Source organism: Ceratotherium simum, chromosome 6, assembly GCF_057802395.1.
Source record: "Ceratotherium simum simum isolate JZ-2026a chromosome 6, ASM5780239v1, whole genome shotgun sequence".
NCBI classification, from domain to species: Eukaryota; Metazoa; Chordata; class Mammalia; order Perissodactyla; family Rhinocerotidae; genus Ceratotherium; species Ceratotherium simum.
This window is the reverse complement of record NC_141905.1, coordinates 78,049,011-78,063,104: the sequence shown is the minus strand read 5'-3', so window position 1 is coordinate 78,063,104 and position 14,094 is coordinate 78,049,011. Positions and strand designations below refer to the sequence as shown.

The window sequence follows — 14,094 nt, the reverse complement described above, 5'->3', positions numbered from 1 at the left end:
CTAACTGGTTTCCATACTTGCTTATCATTTTACATACATTACCTCATTCAATCAATTACTCTCAATACTCCTAAATAATATTATCCCCACTACATAGAGGAGAAAACCAAGGTTTAGACAGTCTATTAGTTCCCCAGGGCTGCCATAACAAAGTACCACAAACTGCATGGCTTAAAACAACAGAAATTTGTCTAAGTTCTGGAGCTGCAAGTCCGAAGTCAAGGTGTCAGCAGGGCCATGCGCCCTCTGAAACCTACAGGGAACTCCTTCCTTGCCTCTTCCTAGCTCTGGTGGTGTGCCGGCAATCTTTTGCGTTCCTTGGCTTACAGATACATCACTCAAATCCTCTATTTTCACATGGCGTTGTTGCTCTGTGTCTTAACACGGCTGTCTTCTTATAAGGATACCAGTCATTTCGGATTAGGGGCCCACCCTACTCCAGTATGATCTCATCTTAACTAATTACATCTGCATGGACCCTATTTCCCAATAAGCTCACATTCTGAGGTCCTGGAGGTTAGGACTTCAACATATCTTTTTTGGGGGTGGGGGGAGCACAATTCAACCCCTAGTAGAGATTTTAAGTTCACAATTTCACGAGATTACACACTGGTAAGTAGCAAAGGCAGGAACGTAGTTCACTCCCACCCACAACTTTCTGACTCCAAAGACTTAACTGTTCAACCCTTTTCTTACTCTTCCTCCAGATATACTACTCTGCTTTCTACAAGGCAAAAGTGAGGGCCTCTTGGAGAGTCAAGATGATTAATAACAATGATTATTTGACAATCATGTCAAAATAGAAATGTTTCTTTCTGTCTCCTGGACAGTCATTCAGTAACAATTCCTCTCCATCAGCCTCTATCCATTTGACCCTCTCCCTCACTTTGCTTTTTTAAATTTTAAACATATTTATAATTTTTTTTATTTTTTGGGGTGAGGAAGATTTGCCCTGAGCTAACATCTGTTGCCAACCTTCCTCCTTTTTTTGCTTAAGGAAGATTAACCTCCTCTTCCTCTAAGTAACATCTGTGCCAATCTTCCTCTATTTTGTATGTGGGTCGCCACCACAGCATGGTGACAAGTGATGTAGGTCCACACTCCGAATCTGAACCCACAAACCTGGGCTGCTGAAGCGGAGCACACTGAACCCAACCACTATGCCGTGGGGCCAGCCCCTATTTATAATTTTTAAAATCAAGATTACAAACAAAAATGTTTAAAGAAAGAAAAGTTTTACCATTTTAAGAATTATTTTCACTTCTTCATATTTCCTTTCAATCCACAGCTTTATAATAAATCTTGTCTGGTAGAGCAAGTTTCCACACATCATTCTTCAAAATGGTCTTGGTTATTCTTGACACTTTGACTTTACATATGAAATTTAGAAGCAGTTTTCAAATTTTACGTAAAAAACCCTAATGTGATTTTGATTGGGATTACATAAAATTTATAAAATAATTTGGGAAGAACTAATATCCTTATTATATTGAGACTGTGCACCTATGAACATAATATTAGCTCCATTTCTTGAGGTCATCTTTTACGTCCTTCAAATCTGTTTTATAGTTTTTCTCCATTTAGCTCATATATATCTTTTGTTGGACTTTTTTTCCTACTTATTCTGTAGTTTTGTTAGTGTTATAAATAGTATCTTCTTTTTTCATTATGGTTTCTAATTTGTTATTTCTATTGTATGGAAATGTTATTAATTTGTATATGTTGATTTTATATCCACAGACTTGCGATGCTAATGGTAGAGGTTCTCCTGATTTTCTATGTAGACAATCATGTCGTCATCAAGTTAAAAGTGTTTTCTGTTTCCAACTCTTCTGTTGTTTTGTCTTAGTGCTGATAGGACAGGATCCCCTATACAATACTGAGCAATATGTATCATCTGGTTCTCTTTTTCTCATGGGCTTTCTTACTTCCTAACCTGCCCTTCCTCTTCCCTGATGTGGTCTGAGTTTCCTGGAAGTGGCTACCCAGGAGGTAAAGTCTCCCTAGGTTAAGAACAGCCATGTGCTGTTCAGATGGTCAGTACATGGATAGCTATCCCACCTCAAACCCAGTGTCACCCATTTATAAACAGATACAGTTAGGATAAAGTTTATACTTTCAGATACTGTTTAGACTTGAAAATATATACTTTAGCTTTAAAATAATAGGACTAAACATCCAGCCTTGAGATGTTATACCTTCAGGAGAGTCCTATCAAAGGTGCCAAAAATTATAGTACACGTTTGTTTAATTATTTAGGTCTAAAACTAAGCTATAGATTTCAGCACTCCTTTACACATTTTTTTCCTTATTCAAATAACTAAAATTAAGACTGGTGCCTCCTGACATTTGGTATTTCCAACAACAAAATTAATTTTATGCCTTCTTTTCACTCTCTGCTCTTCTTAACTAGGTTCTGACTCTGCTCTAAATCAGTTTTTTTCAAACTGTGGGTCATGACCAGTAATAAAATGTAAAATCACTGTTTTAAATGAAATAGAAAATATCAAAGTGAATGACACCTAGAAGGCTAAGGACTGTTCCATGGACTTTTATTTTTAGTGGTGCATTAGAGCTGGCTCACACCAGCTCACAAGAGCTGATCACACATATCTCTTCTCAACTCTGTGTCCAATAACATCATGTTGATAGCTTAAAATTGGCCATGGTGGGAGTATTTACACTACGGAAATCAGCAAATGCTATAAATCAGGGGCTTTTTTTCCTGGATAGGCAGTTTACCAAATATCACTGTTTCTGGTAAATAAATATACGTATAGGCGTGTGTGTGTGCGCGCGCGCGCGCAAAGCGTGTGTACTAAATCTCAATGTAAAATGTATTTCTTACTACAGGTCGAAATGAGAAAAATTTGAAGCCTCTGCTCTCAACAAGCTTCTTTTCCAATTTATGTAACTCCAACTAACCTGTCTTACTTTAGGCCAACACTCACCTTTTGGTGCTGATTTGGTTACAGAATAGTATTTCAAAGTTACTACTATAGAGATTAACATTTCCAGAGCAGGCACAATTGATAACAACTAAGAATTGCATTTATAAATTTTTTTTTTTAAAAAAGTAAAATATACTCCACAAAAAATCTATAATTGTTATAAAAAATATGTATATGGATAGACAATAGTCTAAGAAAATATCTTTTAAATGTAGAGTTTGATTTGAAAGGATGACAAGATTGTGATTTAATTTTTCCTTATTTCTATTAATTATATTATTAAGTTCTCTCAGGACAAAAAAATTTAGTAATTAATAGCCAGCTGTTAAACTTGACTGTCAGCTCCTAAACAGAACACAAAACCTTGCTTGAAGCTATTCAAAACATGAATCCAGGCAAGATTTTAGAGGCTCTTTTTAATGTTAAAATTAGCGTTGTTTTGTTTAATGTTGGTGTTGGTTATCCAAGTTTTAATAACTACTCCATTAAAAAACAGTAACTAAAATGTTCTATATCTCATTTCCCATGTAAGCAACTGAATTCATTTAACTTATATCAAATATTTAATACTCAACTATGAAGGAGAATTATCACAAGAAATTAACACAACTAGATAAAACAACATGAACCACCAGTTATAAAATGGCTAATAAGTCTCATGACATTTGTTCCTATTTTGTTTTGTATTTATTATCATAAACCAGAGGTTAATTTCAAGCCTTTCACTGAGTATTAATTTGAAACGCGTCCATATGGTTGGCATGTGTTGTCAACAGATCCCAGAAGACTAAGTTCTTTTGAAGGTTTGACACAAGTAAGTAGCTCATTAGGTCTGTGATGTGCCCCTGAAAGACACTGAGGCCACGACTGGGACCTCATGAATGATGGCATCACTTAAAAAGCGATCTTCTTTGTCAATAAGACCAAGACAGGCTCTCTTATAAATAAAGTCTGCTCCACTGTGAGTAGTGTTACATGAAGCTCCAATGAATAAGAGTCTACATTTTTTTTAAAGAAAAGCATCAAGGGATAAATAAAGCCCACGCACCTCTAGTTTTTCACTGAACTCCTCTGTGTAGGGAATAAATCTGCTATCCGTGTCCCCTTTGTAAAACCAAGTACAGCGTCTCACTTCAGCTGGCTCCTCTTCCCAGTACACAGCTTTCCTCATTCGGTCATAGAGGTAAACGTCGTAGCGCCCTCCATCCGTGCCAAGAACCACACTCTCAGGGTCTGGCTGGACTGGAGCACAAAGCCCACATTTTAACCCGACAGTTACAAAGCATATTTAAAAGTAATAAATAACAAATATGGTGACAAGTCAATCCTTAAAGACAATAGAACTAAGCTCATTTTTGTTTAAAAATAGAAATTTGATCTGTGCTACTCACAATTATGACTCTTCCTTGTGCTTTTTTGTTTTTGTGTGTGTGTGTGTGAGAGGAAGATCAGCCCTGAGCTAACATCCACGCCAATCCTCCTTTTTTTGCTGAGGAAGACTGGCCCTGAGCTAACATCCGTGCCCATCTTTCTCCACTTTATATGGGACACCGCCACAGCATGGCCTGACAAGTGGTGCATAGGTGCGTGCCCGGGATCCGAACCCGGGCTGACAGCAGCAGAGCGCGCGCACTTAACAGCTACGCCATGGGGCCGGCCCATGACTCAAGTGAAGAAGAAATAGCCAGGGCAAAATTTAAAAACATGATCATAAAATAATTCAAATAACTCATGGATTTTGTTTTTAAATCAAAGCAGCAATACTCCAGGAAGTACATTTCTCAGGATCCTAGTTGGTGATTTTTAAGTCCCATGACGAGATATCATCAAGACACACAAAGAAATCTATTTCTATTACCGCAAGATTTCTCAGAGCCTTAACATACTCCTGTGCAGTGTCTATCTCAAGAGGTGGATAAGTTACAGCATTTCCAAAACTCACCTAACCATGGAACATTTTTTTCAGAGCATCTTCAGGAACAAGAGTTCCATAGAAAATACTTTATAAATGCCTCATAACTAAATAAATAAGGGAAATAGGAAAATTGACACCTGGATTATATGAACTACTCTATTTCTCTGATTTAAAACATTTTTAAACTAAAGAAAATAACTAAAACATTTAAATTGTTGAAATGTTCAAATTGTTGAAAATTAAAAAACATTTCTTCAAATACCTAGCTCAAATCACTCAGGACTTATATTAATATCACTATCTTGGGGCCGGCCCAGTGGCGCAAGCGGTTAAGTGCGCGCATTCCGCTGCAGCGGCCCGGGGTTCGCCAGTTCAGATCCCGGGCACGCACCGACGCACCGCTTGTCAAGCCATGCTGTGGCGGCGTCCCATATAAAGTAGAGGAAGATGGGCATGGATGTTAGCCCAGGGCCAGTCTTTCTCAGCAAAAAAAAGAGGAGGATTGGCAGATGTTAGCTCAGGGTTGATCTTCCTCACAAAAAAAATAAATAAATAAAAAATAATATCACTATGTTAAGGTACAGAGTCTGGTGAGGTCTACAAGGATTAAGGAATCTGACATTCACAAAAAGTAGCCCATAGATAAATACCCTTCATTTCTTCTCTTCCTAAAAGCAGACACAAACGATGCATGACCAGTGCTTACCTGAATTATAGATTTCTTCAAGATTTAAAGAGTCAAACACACTGAAAGGCATCCATAGTTGTTTGTATTCCACCTCCTTGCAGTAAAACCAGTGGGGTTGAACAGGTTCATATTGGTTTTGAAGTAAAAAAGGAGGTGGCGCTTGCACAGAGGGAGCCACAGGTCTAGCAAGTGTCTGCTGCTGGGTTGGAGGGGGCAGCCCCGACTGCACTGCAGGAGGAATCTGGAGGAGACAAAAAAGTTAGGACCCTCATGTTTATCCACAGGAACAATTTTCTATATGCTTCAGACCCAAACTGACATTAATAATAATTATCCTACATAAATTTCTGGACAACTATTTAGTTTAATAAGTAGGCCCCAAAGCAATTAAAATTTTTTCTTAAATCTAACAAAACCCCAAATCAGTCACAAAGTGAACTGGGCTTTCTCACATGATGGCAAAGTCAACTAACACCTTTACAGAAATCAATCCAGCAATATGTCTTCCGTAATTTATGTAATCTTTAAAACGTGCATATTCCTTGACCTAGCCATTCCATTTCTAAGAATTCATCCTAAAGATATAATTATAAAAACAAGTAAAAATTTATGTACAAGGATGTATACCAAAAGGTTATTCATAATAGAAAATCAGTGGACACAATTCAAATGTCTAACAGAAACCTGATTAAATACATTATCTTTTATTCAAATGCTGTAATTCTCTAGAGCCACTAAAAATGGTATAGAAAAAATCTTAATAATATCTCAAATATGTTCACAAAAGCCATATACAATATTTGGCTAGAAAACACCATATGATGTTTGTCTAGAAAAAAGATAAGACAGACATATAACAAAATGAAAAGAGGGGTTATATGGCGGCAATTTTTATTCATTTGATTATTCTGCATTTTTCAAATCTTCTGCATGAAAATATTTTTAAAATCATAATAAAATTATTTTTATATTTTTTAATTAAAAATCATTTTGGAATGTTGCACCACTGTTAAATTTACTGAGGTGATAACTGTACTGCAGTTATGTAAAAGACTATCCTTATTCTTAGGAAATACACACTAAAGTATTTAGGAGCAAAGAGTCACAACATATCTAACTGACTCCCAAATGTTTCCCCCAAAAATTGCACAAATACAGAGTGACAAAGGGAGAGAGAAAGACAGAAAAAAGAATGCTCAAACTCGTGACAGTGCGCACACACGCACAAATGGTAGAAGAAATGGAGTATTACGTTAATGATTAGTAAATGTGACTTAAGGGTACTAGGGTGTTCTTTGTGCTATTTTTATTTTTGCAACTTTTCTTTAAATTTGAAATTATCATCTTCTTAAATTCTTAATTAGAGGGCCGGCCCGGTGGCGCAAGCAGTTAAGTGTGCACGTTCCGCTGTGGCAGCCCCAGGGTTCGCCGGTTCAGATCCTGGGCGCGCTGACGCACTGCTTGGCAAGCCATGCTGTGGCGGCGTCCCATATAAAGTGAAGGAAGATGGGCACGGATGTTAGCCCAGGGCCAGTCTTCCTCAACAAAAAAAGAGGAGGATTGGCAGATGTTAGCACAGGGCTGATCTCCTCACAAAAAAAAAAAAAAAAATTCTTAATTAGAAGTCTTTTCAAAAATTTAATTAGCAAAAATGTAACTATTAACTATACTACATGCTATGAATCTGGTTACTTTCCAATATGCTAAAATCCAACATTATCAAGAGTTTGTGTACCGATATGATTTAAATTAAATGATAAAATGGAGCCCATTCTCTAACCCCAAGAGAGAAGTTAGGTTACACTCCGATTATAACACTGCTATCTCTGCCACACTGAGTTGGTTCTTAATTCTTCCTTTTAATCATTTCCCTTTTTTGATTCAGTTGATTTCCCTTTGGAAGTCAGTTGAATAATTAGCTGGAAAAAAGCATAAGGGAATTTCATCAAACTTACCCAATGCAAATGTTATTCCATCACTCTCCTGAGATAGTCTGACTGTCTATCCAAACTCCACAAATGTAAATAAAAGAAATTATTGAGGTAATCAATTTTAGTCGCTGTAATTGAGTGTTCTGATTGAACAGTATAATTAAAAAATGAGAAGCTGGCAGTCTGTTAATAATTGCCTCGACTCTCACAAGTCCCCAGATGACATTTATTATTGGTATCTTACATTAAAATCTGGAAATACTGACATAAGTTAACTCATTAAAATCAATTACTACTTCCATAAATAGACAATATAAACTAAAATATGAACCATTCAATGTGCTACCTTTAATAGAATGTTTACTTCAAATCATGTAGCTTACAAAGAATACCTCTAAAAATAATGTGCCATCATATTGATTATTAAAAGCACAGCGTTTTTAAAAACATAGGCTAAGATGAGAGAGAGATTAAAAATTAGAGTGAACACTTAGGATATAAAAACACATCTCCCTACCGGTGGCAATGATCCTGGAGGCATCTGGTACATCTGAACAGGGGGTCCAGAGGGCGGAGGATGAGTGGGATGGCCTGGTGTATGGCACTGTTGCAGCTGTGGTGGTGCAATATAAGGATTAGCCCTGCTGCTTACAGGGGTATGGCGATATGGATTGTATCCTTGTTGGGGTGTTCCTTGGGGTGGGCTCCCAAAACTTGAAGGCGGGAGACTACTTGGCTGAGAAGGCAGATAAGTATTTATTCCTATCTGTGAACAAGGTGGAGCACCATATTGAGCCTTCGAAACAGATGGTGAAAATGCATTTGACATATCTTGGGATCCCGTTGTAAAAGGGAGAGCAGTTGGGGACTTGGAGAATGCTGATTGTCCAGCCGATGTTGCTGTAGTTGTTAACGGTGACTGTCCAATATTCCCAAAAGGATCACTACTGCTCGATACCTGAGAGAAGTAACTAAATGTCTGTGGGGTAGACATGTGAGCAGAAGTCTGACCAAGGAAGCTGTCCTCCTCACCAACATCCGTGGAATCCTCTGAAAGGGAACAGGAGGGCAAATGGTTTAAAGGGTATTCTATCATTCTGTAGATAGGAATCTATACAGCAGACCTAGCAATTGTACCTCTTATTTTGTTGTTATATTTCTGCATTACAGAGAAAAAATTGAAAACTTTTTTGTTTTAAATGAAAAACTAGAAAATATAAATAAGAAACAAAAGGAGAGAAAAATTATAATTCATTCATAAGCCCACCTCCCAGAGACAATCACTGTTAATACTGGTAACATCTTGGTACATACCCTTCCATACTTTTTAAATAAATATAAATACTTATGTATTATTTATTTTGTAAATAAATATAAATTATACATATTTCTATATAGAAGCGTTTAAAAATAGAAACAAAATCTATACCTAATATTTTTACGTGTTATTTTGAATGTTTTTTCCTGTAAGAAATAATTCAAATATTATTCTACTACCCAAATACACATAGTTTTATTTCTACAGTAATGACAAGAAACTAAAGTACAGCTATTAACTGTTGACAAGAAGGGGTGTGTCAAGGCTCTTACCTACAAAGCACTCATTGTACAAATGAACATGTGGTATTTGCACTCCCAAGGCAAAGTAGGTCAACCACTAATTGCCATCACTAAAATCACACAGTATCACAACTCAATAATTAGTCGTTAGGGAACACCAATCGCTAGAAAAGTCATTTTCTAACCAAAGAAAGTTCTCCTCACTTCCCTTTGCCCAAATTGATCTTCACTGTGGGTATTATCAACACCAAACTATTTATCTTCTCTTCTGCCACCAAGTTGTAAAATAAAAACATTTTCCCTCCACATGGCCTCAAAAGTCCAGCCTACTCTTCCTTACTAAACTTCTATGAGCCTTTAGCTTGTTGAAACTTTTGTCCTCCTCTTCCTAATCTTTTCCTTCTCCTGGCTCATTCCCTCTTCTACAGCTGGAGGCATGGAGCCCAACCAGAGGGGTGGACCCACAGCCAGCACACAGGCACACTGTGATCCCTGCCCTTGAGACTGCCACAGGGGCCTTCTTTCAAGGTCCAGGCTCCTTCTTGACCTCTGCAGAAAGGGGCCACTGGGCTCACAGAGACTCTTGCTTGAGCTTCTAGGATGCTCCCATTATATTTCACATACATCAACTGAACCAAGATACTCCACTATTCACAATACTCCTCTCAGTTGTTTCTTTGTAACTAAAAATAAAATATCACTTCCTGCACAAGGCCCTTTATCTGCTTATATCATTCTACTTTTCTGATATATTTCCAGGTCCCACTCTCTCTTCTCAGTCCCTCACTGAGTCCAACCTCACTTGGATTCACCTGTAGTCCATCTCTCAGCAATCAAAAGCATGGAAAAACCTCGGTGGTATCTTTTATCCTTTAAACAACTTGGGATTAACCTGATCCATGAAACTTTTTCTCTGATTAGTGTCATACAAATGGAATACTGATCTCAACACACTGCCAGCCTCATCTCAGGGGCACTTTCTAATTACATGTGGACACATTTGGCACTGAGACCCACAACTTTAATGAGCACTTGTATACTTGTGACACTCCCAACTGACAAGAGATGTTCACATATTGGGATAAATGAGATAAGTATTCTGATTCAAAACTGATTCGGCTTGAACTAAAAAAAAAAAACCTGACTTTGGCCTATCAAACATACATTGTACATCTGCTTTATCCATTAAAGTAAAGAACACACTCTTAAGAATGCATACTTCCCCTCCTACGCCCTATTGGTTAGCACCCATATTTGTACTCCTAAAATAAGTTCCCTTTCCCAACACCAGGGTCATGTTGACCTGCTAATTTGCAACTACCTACCTATTTGAAACTTTTATGAAAATGTATCCTGGGCATGTTTAATGTACGTTCTTTGCTCTAAAAAGACATAAAACTGTAAGAAAACCATGTTTCTCTGGAAGGCTTTCTTCCTTTCTGTAAAAGGTCTTCCTGGGTTATAATCCTCACTCTGGCTCAAGTAAACTCACCTATCTCTCTTATCTATAGAACAGTTATTGGTTATTTTGGGTCGACACAACTCTGTCTCAAATCGAGACTGTTCTCGCATGGTCCAGAACCTATTTTCCAACTGCTTCCTCAATTCTTTTGGCAGACTTAGCCACATACACCTCAAACTTAGTAAGCCTAAAATTGAATTTACCATCTTAACTGTCCCCCTCCAGGTGCTCCTTTTACCACTATCTCAACAGATGTTTGCCAACATCAATCCACTCAAACCAGAAATCTAGTCTCTCAGACTCATCCCTCTCTCTCATACCCTTCATTTCATCATTCAAATCTTCATTCAAGAAATATGTACACGGCATCCACTATATACCAGGCAGAGAGCTAGGTCTTGGGGCTAAAATTGAACAAACAGAAGGCACCTCTGTGCTGACAGTCTGGCCTTCAGTGAGTCACTAAGTCCCAACAACTTTACAGTCTAAAAATCTCACACGTGTTCCCTGCTCTTCATACCCAATGTGGCTGACTAGGGCTAGAACACTGTCCACTCCTGCCTGACTCAGTGTGGCCTCCAGACTGATCGCTCTCGTGACAGTCAGCTTTACTCTGGTGCAATCTCAGAAAACTCCAGTCTTTCTGAAACACACCTCTAATTTCACTGCCTTGTTTAACATCCTTCAGAGGCTCCTCACACCCCAAAGGATGAACTACAAACTCCTCAGTATGGCATATGAAGCCCTTCGTAATCTGGTCCCCATTGACCCCTCGAGCCACTCCGCTGCACACACTCTAGTCACACCGATCTACTGGTGGAGGGGCAGGGAGAGAGGGGGAGGGAGAACGTGAGCACCTACCAGCAAATCCTGCCAAATCTACAGGTTTTCACACATACCTGTCTCTCCAGACTCCCTAATTTCTATGTATCCTTCGACACTCAGCTCAAGAAGCATCTCCTCTGTGAGGCCCTGCAGGCCTAAGGGATGTCCTCTCCCTGGTCAGCCACAGCGTTCACAGCAGCCTTATCAACCCCTTTTTCCCGCCATTACGTACCCGTATCACAACTGCTTACACCGTTGGGTACAGTGTGTGTGTGCGTACTGTGCAGTCACTGATGGCAATGCTATCTGCTCTTCCGCGTCTCCCTGACATGTGGAATGGGGCCTCGCAAATAGAAGCTGCTCAACCCATGTTTATTGAATGAATGAAACTGCTTCCTATGTGTCTCTTTCACTGACATGATTAACTGTTGCTTCCCACGAGACAGGTTCTTCTTTCGTCTCTGGAAATTCTCTGAATGGGTTTCTAACGATCAAATCTCTTTTAGAGGTGGAGAAATATTTGTTATAGAATTTTAGCTCTAAAAACTACTAATTTCCTCATTAAAAAGTAAGCTATCGGGGCCGGCCCCACGGCGTAACAGTTAAGTGCGTGCACTCCATTGCTGGCAGCCCAGGTTCGGATCCCGGGCACGCAGCGACGCACCGCTTGTCAGGCCATGCTGTGGTGGTGTTCCATATAAAGTGGAGGAAGATGGGCATGGATGTTAGCTCAGGGCCAGTCTTCCTCAGCAAAAACAGGAGGATTGGCATGGATGTTAGCTCAGGGCTGATCTTCCTCACAAAAAGAAAAAAAAAAAGTAAGCTATCTCCAAGAAACAAGTTTTCAAGACAGGTACAGTTATCCTGTACTTGACAATGAAAATGTTCAGCATTAATTGATAGTGACACACACAAACCAAATGCTATATAGCAAGGAAGACAGGCATGAACCAAACATTTGTGAAGCAGAAAATAATACAAAAACCCCACGTATGGCCTTATTTATTCACGCAACTTCCCACAGCATTCTGCTCCAGCCAGGCTAGTCCTTCACCAAAAATGGCAACACTTAACCTTTCAGCCACACTGTCAAAATGAGACATACATATTCCTGACTCTCATCCTTTCATTGGTTCAACAAAAACCTATTGAAAAATTGGTCTACAGCACACCAGGCACTGTTCTAGGTATAAGTTCCTGCTCTCATGGAGCTTACACTCTAGTGGGATAAAATAAACAAATATGTGTATATGCCAGTTGGTGATAAGCACCAAGATGAAACATAACCAAAGGGAAGGGGAACCTTCAAGTACAGCTGCCTCTGGTTTGCCCTTCATTTCTCCATGAAACTTTCCTTAGTCCTCTAAGCAAGCAGAAATTATTCAACGGGAAAATATTTAGTATTTACTGAGGATCTATGTGCTAAGCACTAAACAAGATCTTAAAAGTAAAAAGGTAAATAAGTCATAGCTGTAAACCTCAAGAAGCCCACAATCCAAACAGAGAGGCAAATATGTTTATTTCACAAACATTTATATAACGCTATGTGCCAGGTACTATACTCACTGCTTTACAAAAATTAATTCACTTCTCATTACAGCCCTATGAGGCTGTAAATATATGGAAACTGAAGCACAGAGAGGTAAACTAACACGCCTGAGGTCACACAGCAAGTTATTGCAGGGCCAGGGCTGAAAAACAAGTCTGTGCTCCTAAACACCAAGCTCTGGGTATGCCACATAATTGTTAAACAGCAATCTCCCTAAACAATGATAAAGATATGAAAAAAGAGCTAGGGTGCACATAGGAGTAGGGACCTAAGAGAACAAGAAACAGCTTTTTAGAGGAAATGATGCACTGCCTTGAGAGACAAGGATTGCATTCTGTACCTCTACTTTGCAAATATTACATGTCTATCCTAGGAGAAGGACACTGCCTACCCTAGGAGATATCCCACTGTATCCTAGGAGATATCTTACTGTATCCTAGGAGAGGGGGCACTGTCTAATTTATGTGCATTCCCTGCAAGCACCTAGCACATCAGTAGGTGTTCAATAAAAGTTTGTGAAATGCCAGCGCAGGAGCGCCCAGCACTCGGAACAGAGGTTCCTTCGACGAAGAGCAAGCCTCAGGACCTGGTCCCCGCCTCTAAGATCCCAAAGCCTCAAACCTGGCCACTGATGGCCCTGGCAAGCTACCCAGACGGTTGGATCGAGGCAGAAGGAAAACCTCCCGTCCGACCCCCATCACCGCACGCCCCCCGCCCGCCTCCCCGCACACGCTCGCTCAGCGGACCCCGCCCCCCCACTACCTCCGGGCAAGAGCAAGGAGGCCGAGGCAGCGGCGGCTTGAGTGACTGGGATGAATGGCACGTTGAAGCTGAACTCCGTGGCCGAGGAGGAGAAGAGTAAGTTAGTGCCCGACGAAGAGGTGGAGGCGGCCCCGCCGCCACCGTTAGGTTTCCTCTCGGTCATGGCTACAGCCCACCGTCCGTTACACGTCTCCGGGCAGCTGGCGCGGCACCGCCGGCCGGAAACCAGTCACACTCGGGGCCAGCACACTTCCGCACTTGCGCACCAGGGCCGGAACTCCGGGCGGCTCGTCAGCCGCCTTCTCCCTTCGTCTAGGGGGCGCCGCCAGAAATCAACATGGCGGCGACGGCTTCGTGCCGGAGTCCTAGCACGTGACGCCGTCAGCCACTGCCCCTGCGTGGCTGGGGGCGGGGGCGGGGGCGGAGGCCGAGGCTGGGCTGCAGCTTGGGA

The 14,094-nt window shown here is 40.2% G+C and overlaps 1 protein-coding gene across 3 annotated transcripts in view; it reads right to left on the bottom strand.

The window, feature by feature from the left end:
* SEC23IP (SEC23 interacting protein) overlaps positions 1–13,865 on the bottom strand; it is a 42,991-nt gene extending 29,126 nt beyond the window's left edge. For all 3 annotated transcript variants that reach the window (XM_087432711.1, XM_014785792.2, XM_087432712.1), the window contains exons 1-4: positions 13,644–13,865; positions 8,003–8,535; positions 5,573–5,795; positions 4,000–4,193 (exon numbers count right to left, since the gene is read on the bottom strand). In XM_087432711.1, the coding sequence (XP_087288837.1) occupies positions 4,000–4,193; positions 5,573–5,795; positions 8,003–8,535; positions 13,644–13,806 (1,113 nt within the window). In that variant the 5' untranslated portion in view covers positions 13,807–13,865. The remainder of the gene's footprint in view (positions 1–3,999; positions 4,194–5,572; positions 5,796–8,002; positions 8,536–13,643) is intronic.
* Between the last annotated feature and the right edge of the window lie 229 nt (positions 13,866–14,094).